A 20,566-nucleotide genomic window follows, 5' to 3' on the forward strand; every position below is an offset into this window, starting at 1 on the left:
CATTGCTGATAACCTGTATCTTCGGACACTTACCAATTGTTACACCTTTAGTGATTGGAGATTTGTAACTTGTCTTAAAAAATCTTGTTGATAACCTGTATTGTCCAATACATACCGATTGTTCAACCATTTGAGATTGTAAATTTGTAACTTGTCTTAAAATATATTGTTGATAACCTGTATTGTCCGATATTTACCGATTGTTCAACCATTTGAGATTGTAAATTTGTAACTTGTCTTAAAATATATTGTTGATAACCTGTATTGTCCGATATTTACCAATTGTTCAACCATTTGTGATTGGAAATTTGCAATTCGTTTTGATAATCACATCTAGTTTTAAGGAATGGGAGAAATGTTGTCTTCAGTTATGGAAGGTATCATTATATATGCAAAATAGGCTGTGATACAACCGGATGTGTCTGTTTAAAATAAAACTATAAATAAAACACCAAAATTATTTTATTTTCAACCCGTTTACAATTCAATACAAACACTCTCCTTATCATTCATCATATCATTTGTGTAATATCACTTACTTCTTCTCTTCTTCTAATCCTTATCTGTACCCAATGGTGCACAGGGCACTGCATCGTATTAACGCAGTATATCTTGATTGTTACCTACATGAAGGCAAGGTGATCACTCCTGCGCTTCAGGGACCAGTCCAGGGTAATATTAAATAAAGATTAGAGTGAAAAGTTGGAGCGCTACGTGCAGCGCAGTCAAGGGATAACTGGAGAAGAGTCATTGCTTCTGCAAGGGTCACAACCCTCAGCAATGAGGAATAAGACGGAGAAGAGAGTGAAAAATCACATATTCACCTCCCCTGGGAATCAAACCCAGGACCTGCAGCATGGTAGCTTAACACGCTTACCATTGCACCACGGAGGTGGATAATATCACTTAACTAATGTGTAAAGGCAACTGGCCGTAACTCAAGTTGCGGCTGTTTGGCGTAACACGGCTCAAAGCATTCTTATAACTGGCCTCTATCATATACAATCACAGATTCTGCTCTATCTCTTTCCTTTACTGAGATATTCATTGTCCAAGTAGCCACAGAATTGTATTAATTTGATACATGTTTTACCAAAGCAAAAAGCATAATTTTAAGTTAACTATAAACTCGTTTATCTCAACTACTGTTTTTGACTTGCGGCTATTTGCCTTTGCACATTGGTTAAGACTTAATATAATTTAATTACATAATTGTCTTTAAACCCAGGTATTTATTTATTTAAACTTCATGTACAGAAAATAAATAAGTACATTGGCGGGCTTATTGCTAGAAAGCAATATCTTCCAACCAACCAAAAACAGACCAGTGATATTGATCAAAACGTTTGATACCATATAAAGCTGTTTGCAATCGATATATGAGGGTAGATAGTACTTGAACATTTAAAAAAACATAAATAAGAAATTAACATTTAAAAAAACATAAATTACAAAAGATGATAAAAGGAAAAAGGGAAGAAAAAAGGCATCATTTGACATAATTGAATTTATGATTTATAATACCGTTTTTGTATTAAAAAATAAGTTTTTCTTAAGACCTTTCTGGGAATTAAAACAGGGACCTCCAGCACAATAGCCAAACGCACTAACCACAGCATTACAGAAGCAGACAATTGACAGTTGGATTTTTGAATGACATACATATAATATAAGGTAAGAATAATTGATATTAAGGCCCTAAATACGATAATTCGCAACTTAATTTTCTCTAAATGTATGAAAGGTTAGATTTTTTTGCTTAAAACACAGTTTTTGTTTTGAAAAAATTGATTTTTCTTCAAAAAAAATGTATGGTTTTGAAAAGAAAAGAGTAATTGAAAGGTCTGTGGTGTAATGGTTAGCGTGTTTAGCTGCCGAACTGGAGGTCCCGGGTTCGATTCCCAGGGGGCCGTCAAATAAATATGTATAAGTGATTTTTTCACTCTAATATTTATTTAATATTACCCTGGACTGGTACCTGAAGCGGAGGGCTTATTACCTTTCCTTTATGTGTTAAAGATCAATATAACACACTGTTTATATGATGCAGTGTCCTATGCACCATCGGGTGCGGATGAGGGTGCGAAGAAGAAATGTATCTATACTTTTTTGTGATTTTTCACTCTTATATTTGTTCAATATCACCCCGGACTGGTACCTGAAGCGGAGGGCTGATAACCTTTCCTTCATGTGTTAACCATCAAGATAACACTGCGTTTATATTATGCAGTGCCCTATGCATCATGGGGGTTCGGATAAGGGTTTTTGATGATGGTGAAGGATTAAAAAAATTATAATTTTGTTTTTCAAATATATATTTTAAAGTAAAGTCAAATTACAAAATATATTCTTTAAAAAAATTGAGGAAGAGACGTCTAGCCCTCAGCGCAGCCGAATGCATTATAATTTGAATGCTTGAGATCTCGGCCTTAACTAGGTTTCCTTGTAGAAGTGAGGAGCAAGTTCAGTCAGCCATTCCCTCCTTGTGATAACTATGTTCTTCATGTACATTTTATCCGAAGACGCTTGAACATCGCAGAATAAAACCCTAAAAAAAAGAAAATATTCATTGAATTCGGGTTGTGGTCCCATGGTTAGTGTCGCGGACTCTTAAGTCAGAGTTTCTCGGTTCGAACCCACTCTACCACAATTTGATACCTATTTCTAATAATGGGCCGCTTAGGCTCACAGAAATAATATGAAATTGAAATATTTGCGACAATAAACGCACATATTTCTATTTTTTTTAAATAATAAAATATATCCTTTTTAAATGAAAAGTTCAAATTTGAAATCGATGTAGTTGATATACATAATTGTGAGAATTTTGTTCAGTACCTACATACCTACCCTATGGTAGAAAAGCCGGCTAATCGGTGTTTGGTCGTTTACGGTTGGCAGTGAAAAACCGACCAGTCGGCTTTAGGTAGTTAATATAATGAAAACCATAATAATATAATCAAATTATTGGTACAGAAATACATAATTTATTTCTTAGTTGCGTGCATTTTTTGCTATTGATACAAATATGCTTAGTTTTAAAGGTAAGACTTTCAAAAATTTGTCGGTAAATAATGTGTTAACACATTTTTTCAATGCTTGAAAGCGTCTTTTAGAGCGGGAGACGCTTGCGAGCGTTCTATTTGCTTACATTAGGTAGAGCGCGAGAGACGCCTGCAAACATTGTACAGATGGGAATTGGGTGTTGCGGCTACTTGTGATTAGTATACTGAGGGTCGGGCGGCAGACTGCCAGAGTATAATTAGGGTCCTTTTCCATACTGTTGGTAGAGAGCGGGAGACGCTTGCGAGCATTCTATTTGCTTACTTTAGGTAGAGCGCGAGAGACGCCTGCAAACATTGTACAGATGGGAATTGGGTTTTGCGGCTACTTGTGATTAGTATACTGAGCAACTAGTCAGCTAGCATACAAGAAACCTCGCACAAGACGGATTAACGAGTGTTTGGTTCCTCGTTGCAATGCGGGCAGAGAAAGGCCAAGGTTGGACAGACGGAGTGAGTGACTCACCACTGGGGCTGCTGGATGTTGTGTAGACAGCTGGCGGGGCCGATGTGCAGCTCCGCGCGCCCGCCCTGCAGCGGCCGGTAGCAGCCCGCCGGGTGCAGGAAGGCCGCGCGCATGAACAGCCCGGAGCACAGGCAGCGCAGGACGCTCTCCATCTTGGCTGGGCGGAATGGGACAGCAAATAACCAGTCATAAACATATGGGTCAATTTGTTGAATTACCTAACGTCCAAGTGACTCCGCTTATCATGACCCTACTCAGGGTACAACTTTTAAAGTTTTATAGACTATGCCTACTCGTTAGTGGATTGAGATTTGGAGTGAAAATTCTAGGCAAAAACATTCGCTATCTCACTATATGCATGAGTTTATACATTTAATTGATTTTATTTTTCTTTATTTTAATTTTTTTTGCATTTCACAACATATTACAAGTACAACATTTTGAGTGTGTCCAAATACTTGTTCATCTCACCAATAGATGTCTCTAGTGAAGTTCTAGTGATTCAAGAACAAGGTATCTAAATTGGTTCATATATATAGAACTTCCAAGAATTTGAGTGATGTGGTTGTCAAAAATGGGTAGAATTGGTGAATGTTACACGTGTGTAAAGTGATCACTTAAACCAGCTTATGACGGTCGTCAGGCGCGTAAATGCCCAGACTTCCATATTTTTCTTCATCTTTGATGAGATGTCAAAAATAATACATTACAAGTACACATAAATTGTATTGTATTAATACAAAAAAGATCCCAGAAAGGCATGGCCTGTGTGTGGATATACATTTTATTTTAGGTTATAATAAAGGGCGCTGGCAAGAATACAATAGATATTAGAAATATAAATAAATTAAGAATGTAGTTGCAGTAGAGATACAGAAAAGAATACAGCTTCTTCTTCAAACCCTCATCCGCATTCGAAGGTGCATTGGGCAGTGCATCATAAACGCAGAGTTATCATGATTGTTGACACATGAAGGAAAGGTGATTAGCCCTCCGCTTCAGCCACCAGTCCAGGGTAATATTGAATAAATATTAGAGTGAAAAAATCACATATATCGCTCACTCCTTTCAAGAACGTGAAAAACCAAGAAACTTGATTTTTCAGGAGAACGTTTTTAAAGTTAAAAAATATAATACAATTTATTAAAAATAAATATCAAGTCACTTATTGAACTTTTTATGTGCAACAGATCTTTTTAGGTTAAACCTGAAGGTTTTTTCTCCATTTGAAAAATAACTAGTTTATTTAAAAAAAATAATTAAACAATACATTTTCTTCAAAATGCAAAAACAACACTTTCTGCCCTGTAGCGGGTAAATATTAAGTTAAAAATATGCCTCTTTTGCTGGGATATAGTACATATTCTGGGCATTCCGAAAATTGACAACTGAAAATTGACGATTTTTTATTTATAACGTTCTTGAAAGGAGTGAGCGATATATTTGACCTCTCCCCTGGGAATCGAACCCGGGACTTCCAGTATGGTAGCCGAGCGTGCTGATCGAGTGTAATGATCAGGATATATAAGGAAATGATAATTTGAAGTCCCAAGATCCACTAAAATCAGTCAAAGCAAATAGAACCCTATCCGCAAAATATATACAAATAAATATATAAGAAAACCAACCTCCTTCCAGCATTTTTTCATTGTTCGCTATCCCGAATTTCTTGGTGACTAGTTTTTCGAGGCTTTTCCGGATCTCCAGCACTTTGGCGAGCGCGTGTTGATTCAGGAACAGTTTGTGGCACCAGTTTTTGAGATTTTTTTTCTTCCCCGACGATTCCGCCAGGTCGTGCTGTTTCTTGAAGGCATCAAACACGTTCAGCAGTGTTATCAAGTCACCTTCAGCGACCTAAAGTCAGAAATATCCCCTTTTGAAACAAATTGTACCGACATTCCTTGGTGGAATTGGATTTTATATAGTAAAACAACATCTATATACAGTAGAACCCCGGAAATCTGAACTGATTGGGACTGTAGCCTGGATTTAGATAAGTTCGGAATAGCCGAGAAATTTGTAATACAGTACATACATAGTACTTTACACTGCAGTAGTTATGTTGTAAGCGCTCTTTACATTCCAACCTAATATGTATTACAGTGCTGTAATAATATGTTCCCAACACAGATTCAAATAAAACATATTGAATTAGCTAGAAGAAACAAAAATCCACTGAATGATCTATAAACCTTGTACATAATAAGCAAGGTCAATTCCCATCTAAAAAAAATATATTACAGTACTTGAATAGTAATATATTTTTTTAAGCTTTGAGAATAGGTGTTTGCGGAGAATCTTAGGCGTGCGGTGGTTTGACTTTGTGAGGAATGAAGAGATAAGGCGTAGGACGCAGCAAATCTTGGTCACAACTGTCGTCGAGAAAAGGCGATTCAGTTGGCTTGGCCATGTACTCCGCATGCCTCCTGAGAGCCGCCATCAGGCTTGCCTCTTTTACAAGGCATCAGGTTCGCGCCGCCCAGGACGACCACTGCTGACAATTCGTCGGTAGTTCTCGTCAGAACTTCGGGACGCGGATCTGACTCGGGAGGATGCAAGGGAGCTGGCAGCTGACAGAAAAGCCTGGAGACAGTTTGTGGACTCCATATGCTCCACCTAGAGAGCGGATATGGTTTATTATTACTTGAGTAGTAATACAGGTACAGTACTGTATACTTGGAGGAAAGAACGGTTAAACAAATTTATGAGGCAAATGTAGGAAAAAGAAGCAGGAAAAGAGGAAAACCGAGGAAAACTTGGCAAAATCAAGTATGTCAAGTACTTGAAAGCAGCCGGGTCAGGAGTCCAAATAATTGTCGGGAATGTATGAGGAGATGCATGAATGTTGAAGAGGCGAAGAATGTTTGCAAAGACAGGGTGGTAGGGCATTCTATTCTCTCTGCCTACCCCTCCGGATAAGCGGTGTGATGGTTAGTTAATTAGTTAGTTAGTATAGCTACCTCGAATGCATTTCTCTTGGCTATTTTGGCATCTATAGCTTGCTGGCCTCCGGCCGGCTTCATGAACACACTCTCCACCTGCAACATGGCCACTATCGACAGGATCTCATCGGTGCACCCAAATTTACCTGCAAGTAATAAAAACAGAGCTAGTTATTTATATTTCATCTTCTTCTTTTTGTAGATCCTAAGGATCTGTTTGTGCCTCCGCTTGTAGCTCTTAGGACGTTGACTCCCAGCTGTTTTTCAACCTTTTCGAAGGTCTGCCTGGAGGTCTGCGTCCTTCAGGGTTTCCTCGAAGGGCGATACGTGGAAGTCTGTCATCTGACATTCTGTTTATATGTTCCTTCGAGTATCGCCTTCGTTGTCGTCCCCACCTCACGATATCCTCCGTCTTACACATGCTCCGGATGTCGGTATTTCTTACTCGGTCTCGCAATGTGTAATTTGAATTGCAAAGACAGGGTGGTAGGGCATTCTATTCTCTCTGCCTACCCTTCCGGATAAGCGGTGTGATGGTTGGTTAATTAGTTAGCTAGTATAGCTACCTCGAATGCATTTCTCTTGGCTATTTTGGCTCCTATAGCTTGCGTTCTTCTTGCGTAATTTTTAATTTGTTTTTTTTAATGTATACGCCTTAAATGTTTGTTTGTAATGTATATATTAATTATTGAATAAATTGAATTGAATTGAATTGAATGTGTTTCCGGTTATGGAGAGTCTTATCTTTATATCATACATTTAATAATGTGACCTCAATGAATTTTCCTGTGCCGAAGGCACATTTTACAATGCAGTGAAACCCTGGAAATCCAAAATCCCCAAAAATCTAAGATTTTATGTGGAAACATTTTTAAAAACTATTTTCTTTTTTTTTATCCATGTTCGCTCCCTAGGTGGAGCATATGGCCAACACGAGTCGTCTCCAAGTCACTCTGTCACGCGCCATCTCCTTGGCTTCCTCCCAGGTCAGTCCGGCGTCTCGAAGTTCCGCTGAGTATAGCGGTGAATGGTCGTCAGCGGCCTTCCGGGGCGCCGGAATCCTCGGGGTTGGAAGAAGAGACATGTTTTTAAAAACAGGCGGCCGAAAATGAAGAGCACATTTATTATTACATAAAATTATTATTTAAAACCTAATTTTGTTTCAAAATCGTACAGAACTCAAGTACTGTAATATTAGATTGAAATAAAAAAGTTGCAAATAATGTGTAATAATAAACCTTTAAAGAAACTTCATACATGACTACTTTCAACAACGCCATAAATAAAAAAACATGATTTTTCATTAGATTGTTTTTAAAGTTTAAAAATATAATAAAATGTATTCAAAATAAATGTCCAGCCACGTATTGAACTTTTCATTTTCAGTTGTGCATGTTTTCGGAATGCCCAGAAAATGTACTATATCCCAGCAAAAGAGGCATATTTTTAACTTAATATTTACCCGCTACAGGGCAGAAAGTGTTGTTTTTGCATTTTGAAGAAAAAGTATGTGTTAGTTATTTTTTGAAATATAATAAATATTTTTCAAATGGAGAAAAAACCTTCAGGTTTTACCTAAACAGATCTGTTGCACAGTAAAAAGTTCAATAAGTGGCTTGATATTTATTTTTAATACATTGTATTATATTTTTAAACTTTAAAAACGTTCTCCTAAAAAATCAAGTTTTTTTTATTTATGACATTCTTGAAAGGAGTGAATGATATGTGGTATGGACAAATTTGCAAAAAACCTTTTTTTTCTGTATATCGTACAAAGAAATCCGCAAAGACCCATTTTTCGCCAGCATATTTTACAGACAAATCCACAAAGGTCCACTTTTTGACCGTATGTGGTTTGTGACATAATTGGCTTGTGACAGGTATTGGCTTGCCGCACTTACCGCTGCTGCACAGCATCTTGGCGTGGGGCGGGGGCAGGGGCAGCTCGGCCATCTGCTGGCCGAGCGGATTCGTTAGGTTACCCGCTTCGTCCAGGGCTCCGAGGGCGTAGAGAACTTCCACGGCGGAGAGCATGGAGCGCGCGGGCGGCTGCGTCGGGAACGGGAACCTGGAAACACCATAAAAATTGAAAAACACCATGAAAACTGAAAGACACCACTAAAATTGACAATTTCAGCGGTTCCAATACAGACTGAAATAACAACGCGTATAACGCGTCTCTACTTGAAATAATAACGCGTCTCTACTTGAAATAATTATACAACTGAAAAACGATAAAAGGTGTGTTGAAATGGTTTGGACATGTAGAACGAATGAGTGAGGAAAGAACTGTAAAACAAATTTATTAGGCGAATGTAATTAGAAAAAGGAGCAGAGGAAGACCGAGAAAAACTTGGCACGATCAAGTATGCCAAACACTTGAAAGTGGTCAGGTTAGGAGTCGAAACAATCGGCGGGTATGTATGAGGAGATGCATGAACGCGGAAGAGGCGAAGAATGTTTGCAAAGACAGAGTGGTGTGGCATTCTATTCTAACTGCCTACCCCTGCGGGGTGGTTAGTTAGTTAGTTTAAACAGATAAAAATGTCCAACTTTCTAGGAATGTTTCGGGTGTGTCTAAGTTCCTGCTAGCAATTTATCTAAACAAAACATAGGCTCACAGAAACAGTGTGTAATTTGAATATTTACGTAAATTATAAAATAATATATAATTAAAATATAACTTTGTTTTTAAAATCACTATGAATATTTAATTATAACTTAATTATAATGTCTACCGGTTTCGAAGCTAACCGCTTCTTTATCCAGACTGATTAATACTATTGACTTGACAGTTGACATTGACAGTCTTGATAAGTCTGTTAATGTCAACTGTCGAGTCAAGACTATTATCAGTCTTGATAAAGAAGCGGTTAGCTTCGAAACCGGTAGACATTATAATTAAGTTATAATAAAATATTTATGGTATAGTATATAGTTATAGTAAAATATTTGTTCGGCTCCGTAGTGTAATGGTCATCACGCTCGGCTACCGTTCTGGAGGACCCGGGTTCGATTCCCAGGGGGGGTAAAAAGAAATATGAGTGATTTTTTCACTGTAATATTTATTCAATATTACCCTGGACTGGTACCTGAAGCGGAGGGCTGATCACCTTTCCTTCATGTGTAAATGATCAAGATAACACTGCGTTTATATGGCGCAGTGCCCTATGCACCATTGGGGTGCGGATAAGGGTTTTATTACTCTATTATAAAATATTTATAGTGATTTTAAAAACAATGTTACATTTAATTATAAAATGGAAAATCACAAAGTTAGTGCTTCAAATTTAAATTAATAAAATAATTTATTTCAGTCTTCCACATATTTGAAATTTGTATCTTATTTTATCAATTATTTTGCAAATGCAAAGATTCAAGTATTGTATGCAGTTCCCTTACCTCAAAATGTTGTCGATTCCGAACGCTTTGAGATGGAGAACAATCGCGGAAAGGTCTGTCCTCTGTATTTCCGGAGGGACGTTCGGCAATAGCTTGTCGTACTCCTCTTCCGTATAGAGCCTGCAAAAACACAAAGCAGGTAAGATCATGCCCATTATGTATTAAATGTTAAAATCAAACAATGTTTTTTTTTAGTACAATGAAACCTTTATCTATCGTTCCTCGAATAATCGTTTTCCCGGATGTGTCGTTTATTTCTTCTCTCCCGACTTAATTTCATACTAAACTAAACCGTGTTATTTATTGACATCTCATCAATGATGAAGAAGAATATGGAAGTCTGGGCATTTACGGGGCTGACGACCGTCATCGGCTGGTTTTAGTGATCACTTTACACACGTGTAACATTCACCAATTCTACCCATTATTGACAACCACACTACTCAAATTCTCGGAAGCTCTATATACATGAACCAATTTAGAAACCTTGTTTTTGAATCACTAGAACTTAGTCTTCCTCTGCTTCTTTTCCCACTAACATTCGCCTCATAAATTTGTTTTACCGTTCTTTCCTCACTCATTCGTTCTACATGTCCAAACCATCTCAACACACCTTTCTTAATTTTATCGATAATGCTTATCTCAGCTTTGCATTCCTTCCTTATTTCACTATTCGCACATCTATCATACATCGTTTTGTCGCACATTCTTCTGAGAGATCGCATTTCGACTTATATTATATTATTTTTTCAAAAATCAACATGTCATTCCACAAAGTTAATGCCGAATCAATAAATATTAGAAATAAGTATGATTGAATAAATACAATACCTGTAACATTTCCCGTGCGTCACTCTCCCGGCTCTTCCGGCGCGTTGGATCGCGTTGGCTCGGGAAATGGGACACAGCATCAAGTTTTCAAAAGACGAACTTGCGTCCAGATAACGTACTTTGTGAAAACCGCAGTCAATCACTGCAAAATAAAAATATACACATATATCGCTCACTCCTTTCAACAACGTCATTTATCAAAAAACTTGATTTTTCAGGAGAACGTTTTTAAAGTTTAAAAATATAATGAAATGTATTGAAAAATAATATCAAGCCACTTATTGAACATTTAATTGTGCAACAGATCTTTTTAGGTAAAACTAGAAGGTTTTTTCTCCATTTAAAAAATATTCAGTTTATTTAAAAAAATAATCAAACAATACCTATTCTTCAAAATGCAAAAACAACACTTTCTGCCCTGTTGCGGGTAAATATCAAGTTAAAAATATGCCTCTTTTGCTGGGATATAGTACATTTTCTGGGCATTCCAAAAACATGCACAACTGAAAATAGACAATTTTTTATTTAAAGCTGTGCATGTGAGTGAATAGGGATTCGTTTTCAAATGTCTTACATTCATTCTTATAAACTAAACTTTAGTGCCATGTAACCAATTCCTATTTTAAACAAATGCTTTTGAAAATTGTCACCTTTTTAATTGGGTAGTCCGCCTGACGAAAATTTAGTTACTATGTATCAGGGGGGGTCGACTCGTAAACGTCAGATTGTTCAAAAAACGACCAGAAAATGACGAGACACACTAATACACTAACAAAAACACCAAAACGGGAACGAAAAATACGAGATACCAACAAGTTGTTCAAATATTTCAAATAAATATAGACAGACTATGGTTATAGACAATTATCGATTGAAAAATAGAAATCCGTCTATGAAGAACTTCATAATATTGAGTATTATGCCAAAGTTAAAGTTAAATTTTGCGTATGAAAGTGTAGTTTTTCTTACTTTACACAACGCTCCCTTGAACTTCTGCAGCACCCCCCAAATGCAAAAAATTTAAAAACGCCTAGCCAGACTTCCAAAACGCCCACAAAGGGGCGCTGGCACCCCCGTTAAGAAACATAACTTCAGAAAGTGGTGGACACTCCTTCCGCCCTTTTAAAATATTGTATTTTCTAGAATTTTAGATATAATAAAGTAATTTGAAAATTCTATCGTTTTTGTTTTTGTTGAAAAGCCTTATATTTATACATAGTTTGGGATAATAATTTCAAAAAAGTTACCATTAACATTTACCATTGTAAGGCTGAGTTGAGTAACCATTATTAATCGCCTGAACTCTTTTTATAAATGTCGCGTTTTAGCCGTGACCTTTCTATTTTTGTTTACACTGAAATAAATAAATTTAGATAGTGAAATATCTTCTTTGTAATATTAATATTATAATTTTGAAAATATGTAATACAACAAATTTCAATATAAATACCATTTAACCTGAAAAATGAATGATAAATATTTCGGCGGGTGGATTTGACATTCAGCCGCGGCGAAGTCACGCCCAGCCGGGGAGCTTAGTACTTCTAGCCGTTTACGTCACTTCCGGCCGCTGGCGAATATCACTTCCAGCCATAAAAAATCGAGGTAGTTGGCGGTCTTTATATAAAATAGTTAGTCTGTGCTATGTATCTTTAAATATAGTTTAGTTATCTAGGGATAATGTTACGTTTTATATGTCGACGGCCCCTACGTAAAGGGCTCTATCTGCAAATCTGTTACTTTACAGGAGAGAGCTTAGACGATTTATTCAACGTATTTAAGAAAATTAATATACGGTTTTATCTGAAATTCTAAACTAGTATTATACATTCAGAAACACGATAAAATAATGTATTAAATTGTTTTAAAACTTTATGCTTTGTCGAAATCAAGAAGATAGCATTTTAGGAGTTCAGTTCATTTCGAAAATTCGATGTAGATGGCGTCTCTTATACGCCTGAAAACTAGGCCTAATTTATTTTCATATTATTTTTGACATCTCATCAAAGATGAAGAAGAATATGGAAGTCTGGGCATTTACGGGGCTGACGATCGTCATAGGCTGGTTTAAGTGATCACTTTACACACGTGTAACATTCACCAATTCTACCCATTATTGACAACCACACTTCTTAAATTCTTGGAAGCTCTATATATATCGCTCACTCCTTTCAAGAACGTTATAAATCAAAAATCGACAATTTTCAGTTGTGCATGTTTTCGGAATGCCCAGAAAATGTACTACATCCCAGCAAAAGCGGCATATTTTTAACATAATATTTACCCGCTACAGGGCATAAAGTGTTGTTTTTGCATTTTGATGAAAAGGTATTGTTTAATTATTTTTTGAAATATACTAAATATTTTTCAAATGGAGAAAGAACCTTCAGGTTTCACCTAAAAAGATCTGTTGCACAGTAAAAAGTTCAATAAGTGGCTTGATATTTATTTTTAATACATTGTATTATATTTTTAAACTTTAAAAACGTTCTCCTGAAAAATCAAGTTTTTTGATTTATGACGTTCTTGAAAGGAGTGAGCGATATATGAACCAATTTTGAAACATTGTTCTTGAATCACTAGAACTTCACTAGAGACATCTATTGGTGAGATGAAAAGAAGCTTTGTATTGAGCAGAAACTCTTTTATTAGTATGTGAGGTCCGTACTAGTGATTCAAGAACAATGTTTCAAAATTGGTTCATATATATAGAGCTTCCAAGAATTTGAGAAGTGTGGTTGTCAATAATGGGTAGAAGTGGTGAATGTTACACGTGTGTAAAGAGATCACTTAAATCAGCCTATGACGATCGTCAGCCCCGTAAATGGCCAGACTTCCATATTCTTCTTCATCTTTGATAAGATGTCAAAAAATAATATGAAAATAACTCTTGTATTTGGAGATAATCCAGATTTTGTGAACAAGTATATGGACACACTAAAAATGTTGTCAGTAATTTATTTCATATATTTTTTTTGTTTATTTATATTTGTAGATAATGGTCAGTTGATAACATACACCAAATATCTCAAAATTGACAAAAATGTAGTTAGAGCACTTTATGTAGGGCACGTCGATGTGTTGCTGCTGTTAACCCAAATAAATAAATAATAAAAAAGCTGTGTTTTCCATACCGTAGCTGATGCCCGGGATGGTGACGCAGGTCTCGGCTATGTTGGTGGCCACGACGACCTTCCGGCAGCCCTGCCCGGCGCGCTGGAAGGCCTTCAGCTGCCGGAAGGCCGGCAGGGCCCCGTACAGAGGCACCACCGACATCTCGTAGGTCTTCCTCGACTCCAGAAGCCGGGTGCCCGCGGCCTTCTTGTTGTTCTGCTCCGCGTACTCCTCCAGCATCCTGCACGCTGTGATCACCTCATCCTGGAGAGAGATATCACTATTACCGACTGCTCATACTTACTTACTAAAGTAGAAGTCCAAGAGGGATGCCTGTCTTCAATACTTTCATTTTTATATTATTTTTTGAAATCTCATCAAAGATGAAGAATATGGAAGTCTGGGCATTTACGGGGCTGACGACCGTCATAGGCTGGTTTAAGTGATCACTTTACACACGTGTAACATTAACCAATTCTACCCATTATTGACAACCACACTACTCAAATTCTTGGAAGTTCTATATACATACATGAACCAATTTAGAAACCTTGTTCTTGAATCACTAGAACTTCACTAGAGACATCTATTGGTTATTTTTATTTTAACAGAGATAATATTTGTGTTTTTAATTATTTACATAAACACTTTTTACACTACAATATTTTATATTATTTCTGTGAGCCTAAGCGGCTCATTATTAGAACAAGGTATCAAATTGTGGTAGAGTGGGTTCGAACCGAGAAACTCTGACTTAAGAGTCCGGGACACTAACCACAGACACAAACCCGATAATGGGCACAAGAAGAAGGTTTGCTCAAACGACTCATTCTTATTATCCGTCCATGTTTGCACTCTAGATGGAGCATATGACCACCACAAAATGACCTGTGGTGGCCATACGCCATGTGCAATTCATATTTTTAAAAAAAATAGGAATTTTAAAGATTACATCAAGTTATACACGTATAAGTTTGTCCGCCTCCGTAGTGTAATGGTTAGCGTGTTTAGCTATCGTGCTGGAGGTCCCAGGTTCGATTCCCAGAGGGGGTGAAAATAAATACTGGTGATTTTACACTGTAATATGTATTTATTTAATATTACACGGGACTGGTACCTGAAGCGCAGGACGCTTAGCAGGAAGCGTAAGCGCAGTTCGTAAAGACAGAGTGGTTTGGCATTCTATTCTCTCATCATGATTAGATAGTTAATTAGCTTATGACAGGTCGTAAGCCCTATAAATGCCCAGGGTTTTGTATCCTTCTTCATCTATGTTGAAAGTACAATAAAAATCTTGATAAGTAGGGCAAAATTCAGAATTTGTGAACAAAAATTTGAACACACTCAAAATATTGTGAAACGGTTCGTACCTGCCCAGTCAGGAACGCCAGCACATCCCCAAATGGTTCATTTTCATGGATTTTAACCACTGTGTTGAAAACGGCTTTTACGTAATCGGGTACAGGATCTAAAACAAAGTATAAATAAGTAAATTTTCCATATTAACACATTATTTGCGGGAAATGCTTAAAAGGGTCTTTTTTCATACTGTTGGTAGAGAGCGGGAGACGCTTGCGAGCGTTCTATTTGCTTACTTTAGGTAGAGCGCGAGAGACGCCTGCAAACATTGTACAGATGGGAATTGGGTGTTGCGGCTACTTGTGATTAGTATACTGAGGGTCGGGCGGCAGACTGCCAGAGTATAATTAGGGTCCTTTTCCATACTGTTGGTAGAGAGCGGGAGACGCTTGCGAGCGTTCTATTTGCTTACTTTAGGTAGAGCGCGAGAGACGCCTGCAAACATTGTACAGATGGGAATTGGGTGTTGCGGCTACTTGTGATTAGTATACTGAGGGTCGGGCGGCAGACTGCCAGAGTATAATTAGGGTCCTTTCCCATACTGTCGGTAGAGAGCAGGAGACGCTTGCGAGCGTTCTATTTGCTTACTTTAGGTAGAGCGCGAGAGACGCCTGCAAACATTGTACAGATGGGAATTGGGTGTTGCGGCTACTTGTGATTAGTATACTGAGGGTCGGGCGGCAGACTGCCAGAGTATAATTAGGGTCCTTTTCCATACTGTCGGTAGAGAGCAGGAGACGCTTGCGAGCGTTCTATTTGCTTACTTTAGGTAGAGCGCGAGATACGCCTGCAAACATTGTACAGATGGGAATTGGGTGTTGCGGCTACTTGTGATTAGTATACTGAGGGTCGGGCGGCAGACTGCCAGAGTATAATTAGGGTCCTTTTCCACACTGTCGGTAGAGAGCGGGAGACGCTTGCGAGCGTTCTATTTGCTTACTTTAGGTAGAGCGCGAGAGACGCCTGCAAACATTGTACAGATGGGAATTGGGTGTTGCGGCTACTTGTGATAAGTATACTGAGGGTCGGGCGGCAGACTGCCAGAGTATAATTAGGGTCCTTTTCCACACTGTCGGTAGAGAGCGGGAGACGCTTGCGAGCGTTCTATTTGCTTACTTTAGGTAGAGCGCGAGAGACGCCTGCAAACATTGTACAGATGGGAATTGGGTGTTGCGGCTACTTGTGATAAGTATACTGAGGGTCGGGCGGCAGACTGCCAGAGTATAATTAGGGTCCTTTTCCACACTGTCGGTAGAGAGCGGGAGACGCTTGCGAGCGTTCTATTTGCTTACTTTAGGTAGAGCGCGAGAGATGCCTGCAAACATTGTACAGATGGGAATTGGGTGTTGCGGCTACTTGTGATTAGTATACTGAGGGTCGGGCGGCAGACTGCCAGAGTATAATTAGGGTCCTTTTCCACACTGTCGGTAGAGAGCGGGAGACGCTTGCGAGCGTTCTATTTGCTTACTTTAGGTAGAGCGCGAGAGACGCCTGCAAACATTGTACAGATGGGAATTGGGTGTTGCGGCTACTTGTGATAAGTATACTGAGGGTCGGGCGGCAGACTGCCAGAGTATAATTAGGGTCCTTTTCCACACTGTCGGTAGAGAGCGGGAGACGCTTGCGAGCGTTCTATTTGCTTACTTTAGGTAGAGCGCGAGAGACGCCTGCAAACATTGTACAGATGGGAATTGGGTGTTGCGGCTACTTGTGATTAGTATACTGAGGGTCGGGCGGCAGACTGCCAGAGTATAATTAGGGTCCTTTTCCATACCGTTGGTAGAGAGTTGGCGTATATTTGGGTAGTATATTTTTTAGGGATGGAAAGATTGATAAAGACATAAAAGGAGAGTGCATGATGCTGGGAACAAAGTGAACGGTGCAATGAAATCAGTTGAAGCAAATAAAAATCTATCAGCGAAAACTTATGTACTGGCAGTACATAACGGAGTCCTGGTTCCGACCCTGGAATGTATGGAAGCGAAGCATGGAGTTGGATGAAAGCAGACTGATTGCAGTCGAAATGCGATCCCTAAGACGAATGTGTGGCAAAACGATGTTTGATAGATGTTAATCAGTAATGAGGAATAAGATGAAGAAGAAGAAGAATATTAACAGGAGGTTTTTTAAAAAAATTACATTTTCTACATTTTTGCCCACTATAACCGAAGTTTGTCAAGTAGAGATCTGTCATATTGAGGTTTTGTAATAATGAATACTAAATAATTGTCCGCCTCCGTAGTGTAATGGTCAGCACGCTCGGCTACCGTACTGGAGGTCCCGGGTTCGATTCCCAGGGGGGGTCAAATAAATATAAGTGATTTTTTCACTCTCATATTTATTCAATATTACCCTGGACTGGTACCGGAAGCGGAGGGCTGATCACCTTTCCTTCAAGTGTTAACGATCGAGATAACACTGCGTTTATATGATGCAGTGCCCTATGCACCATTGGGGTGCGGATAAGGGTTTGAATGAAAAAAAAAATAATAATTGAGGTTTCATTTACATTTTACATAAAATACGTCTACGGGATGCATCCTTCCCTCCACGGACAGGATGACCGCTGTCGGGAGGCCATCTCGGCCGGACGCTCCTCTCCCGCTATCTTTGCTCGTCCCCTTGTTTAAATTGAAGAAGTCGCGCAGGTACTCTGCGTCCATGGTGGCCGATGACACTATGAGCTTCAGATTCCTCCGTTTCTGGAATTGCAACGTGTATTTTAATAGTAAAAAAGGTTTATATTATCCACTGACACTTCTTGATGGAATTGCATTTTTAACATATTATTAGATTAAAACCAATATTTTTAGCTTTATTTTTATTTGACCAGCGACCGGGTTTCGTCGTTACCGACATCATCAGACTGGATGATGATGTCGGTAACGACGAAACCCGGTCGCTGGTCAAATAAAAATAAAGTGGAAAAGCTAAAAATATTGGTTTTTATTTAATAATATAGTAAGAAAGGATTATTTTTTGACATCTCATCAAAGATGAAGATCACTTGAACCAGCCTATGACGGTCGTCAGCCCCGTAAATGCCCAGACTTCCATATTCTTCTTCATCTTTGATGAGATGTCAAAAAAAAATATGAAAACAACTCCTGTGATTGGAGACAATCCAGATTTTGTGAACCAGTATTTGGACACACTCAAAATGTTGTGAAAGAAAGGATAGTTAAACAATATTTAGTTAATATGCCCTGGACTGTTTCCTGAAGCGCAGGAGTGATCACCTTGCCTATACGTAAGCAAGGATCGGGATAACACTGCGTCAATACGATGCAGTGCCCTATGCACCATTGGGTGTGGATAAGGATAAGAAGGAAGTTAAACAAATTTATAAGGCCAATGTGGTTCGTAATAAAAGCAGAAGAAGACCGAGAAAAACTTGGCATGATGGAGTATTTCAAATATGTACTTATCAGGTAGGTCAGGTGTCGGAATAATTGGCGGGTATGTATGAGAAGATGTATGAATATGAAAGAGGCGAAGATTGTGTGCAAAGACAGATTAGTGTGGCGTTCTATTCACTGTGCCTACCCCTGCGGTTTTAATTGTGTGATTTTAAATGTCTGGTTGTGTCAAGTCTATAAATGCATATTAGTGACTGTCTGTGTCATCGATCAGAACCTAACAATACATACTTATGAACTTAAGAAATTAGGACCTTATATCTGATTGTGTGGAAAGTCCACAAGCATGTGTGACTGTATGAGTCTGGTTATGTCGAAAGTCCAACACTATGTATGACTGTATGAGTCTAGTTGTGTCGAAAGTCCACAAGCATGTGTGACTGTATGAGTCTGGTTATGTCGAAAGTCCAACACTATGTATGACTGTATGAGTCTAGTTGTGTCGAAAGTCCACAAGCATGTGTGACTGTATGAGTCTGGTTATGTCGAAAGTCCAACACTATGTATGACTGTATGAGTCTAGTTGTGTCGAAAGTCCACAAGCATGTGTGACTGTATGAGTCTGGTTATGTCGAAAGTCCAACACTATGTATGACTGTATGAGTCTAGTTGTGTCGAAAGTCCACAAGCGCGTGTGACCAGACGCGAAGCTAGGAGTGCACGTCCTGTCTGCTGGCACGGCGCGATGGCAGCAGTACCTTGAGGATCTTCTTGACGAGGCCCATGATGACGTCGGTGAGCTGGCTGCGCTCGTGCACCTCGTCCAGCATGAGGCAGCTGTACTGCGTCAGCAAGGGGTCCGAGAACATCTCGCGGAGGAGTATGCCCTCAGTCACATACTGAAAACAGGAATGTTTATTTTATTTTATCATGCACACTGAATTTTTCCGTGCCGAGGACACATTTCACAGTAATTTTGTCTTTTCACTATGGATGAAGAAGTTATCGAGACAGGAGTGTAACCTTGATTTTTTTCTGTATTTAAAGTTGTCACCTTGATCTTTTTAGTATTGAAAATGGTCACCTTGAAGCGAGTGATTTTGCCTAGAATTTTTTCACTCATGAATTACATGAAATTATAGTAACTTTGAACATAAAGAGTAAATCCACTCACGAATAGGCATAGGCTATGAAACTTATAAAGTTGAAGCCTGAGTAGGGACATGATAAGAGGTGTTGCATAAGCCGTAGCTAGATTTCAGAATCACTTGGACGTTAGGTAAAAAAAAAATGGTCACCTTGATCTTTTTTATATTAAAAGTTGTCACCTTGATCATTTGCTGTATTGAATGTAGTCATCTTTATATTTATTTTACATTAAAAGTTGTCACCCACCTTGATCTGCGTGTTGGGGCCGTACTGGTGCTGGAAGCTGACCGCGTAGCCCACAGTGCCCTGCGCACCACACACGGTGCCGCTCTCCAGGGCTACGCGCTGGGCGAGCGAGACGGCTGCGGCCACCCGGGGCACGCTCACCAGGATGGACTTGCCCGCGGAGCAGTAGCCGACCTCGGCCAAGTACTGCGATCAGGCCAATAAAACATGTTATGTCAATAGGAGGAAGGTTCATGGAAAAAAGGGTAGTGTATAAAGATTTTTTGAGTCTACGAAGTTGTATTCTATTAAGAAAACACAAAAATTAATATTTTGAATATTGAAAGCATTAACTTTGTGGATCATATTGATATATTATTTCGAGAAATATAAACACTTTGTGTTTTGATCCACTCACATTTTTATTAACCAACTAGTTTCGGCAACAACCTGTTGCCCTCTTCAGGGTTTAAATTAAACCCATGAATTAAACCTTCAGTCATAAATTAAACCCTGAAGAGGGCAACAGGTTGTTGCCGAAACTAGTTGGTTAGTAAAAATGTGAGTGGATCAAAACACAAAGTATTTTTATTTCTCGAAATAATACAAAAATTAATATTGTTTCGCCTAGTTATGGCATTTTTAAACGAATGTGAA

General features: G+C 38.6%; 1 protein-coding gene across 2 annotated transcripts in view; it reads right to left on the reverse strand.

Moving 5' to 3' along the window:
• Positions 1-444: 444 nt before the first annotated feature.
• LOC148302178 (putative ATP-dependent RNA helicase DHX35) overlaps positions 445-20,566 on the reverse strand; it is a 68,877-nt gene continuing 48,755 nt past the window's right edge. The window contains exons 4-15 of one of the 2 annotated variants that reach the window (XM_088272111.1): positions 19,931-20,116; positions 19,294-19,434; positions 17,686-17,878; positions 15,188-15,285; positions 13,838-14,081; positions 10,704-10,845; positions 9,873-9,992; positions 8,372-8,538; positions 6,489-6,616; positions 5,157-5,382; positions 3,529-3,680; positions 445-2,548 (exon numbers count right to left, since the gene is read on the reverse strand). In XM_088272111.1, the coding sequence (XP_088128237.1) occupies positions 2,513-2,548; positions 3,529-3,680; positions 5,157-5,382; positions 6,489-6,616; positions 8,372-8,538; positions 9,873-9,992; positions 10,704-10,845; positions 13,838-14,081; positions 15,188-15,285; positions 17,686-17,878; positions 19,294-19,434; positions 19,931-20,116 (1,833 nt within the window). In that variant the 3' untranslated portion in view covers positions 445-2,512. Of the gene's footprint in view, positions 2,549-3,528; positions 3,686-5,156; positions 5,383-6,488; positions 6,617-8,371; positions 8,539-9,872; positions 9,993-10,703; positions 10,846-13,837; positions 14,082-15,187; positions 15,286-17,685; positions 17,879-19,293; positions 19,435-19,930; positions 20,117-20,566 lie in introns of both variants that reach the window. The other variant, XM_088272109.1, reaches the window with a different exon arrangement.

The sequence above is a fragment of the Brachycentrus maculatus genome, unplaced genomic scaffold (genome assembly GCF_059751285.1).
Source record: "Brachycentrus maculatus isolate JH-2025_06_01 unplaced genomic scaffold, ASM5975128v1 h1tg000475l, whole genome shotgun sequence".
NCBI classification, from domain to species: domain Eukaryota; kingdom Metazoa; phylum Arthropoda; class Insecta; order Trichoptera; family Brachycentridae; genus Brachycentrus; species Brachycentrus maculatus.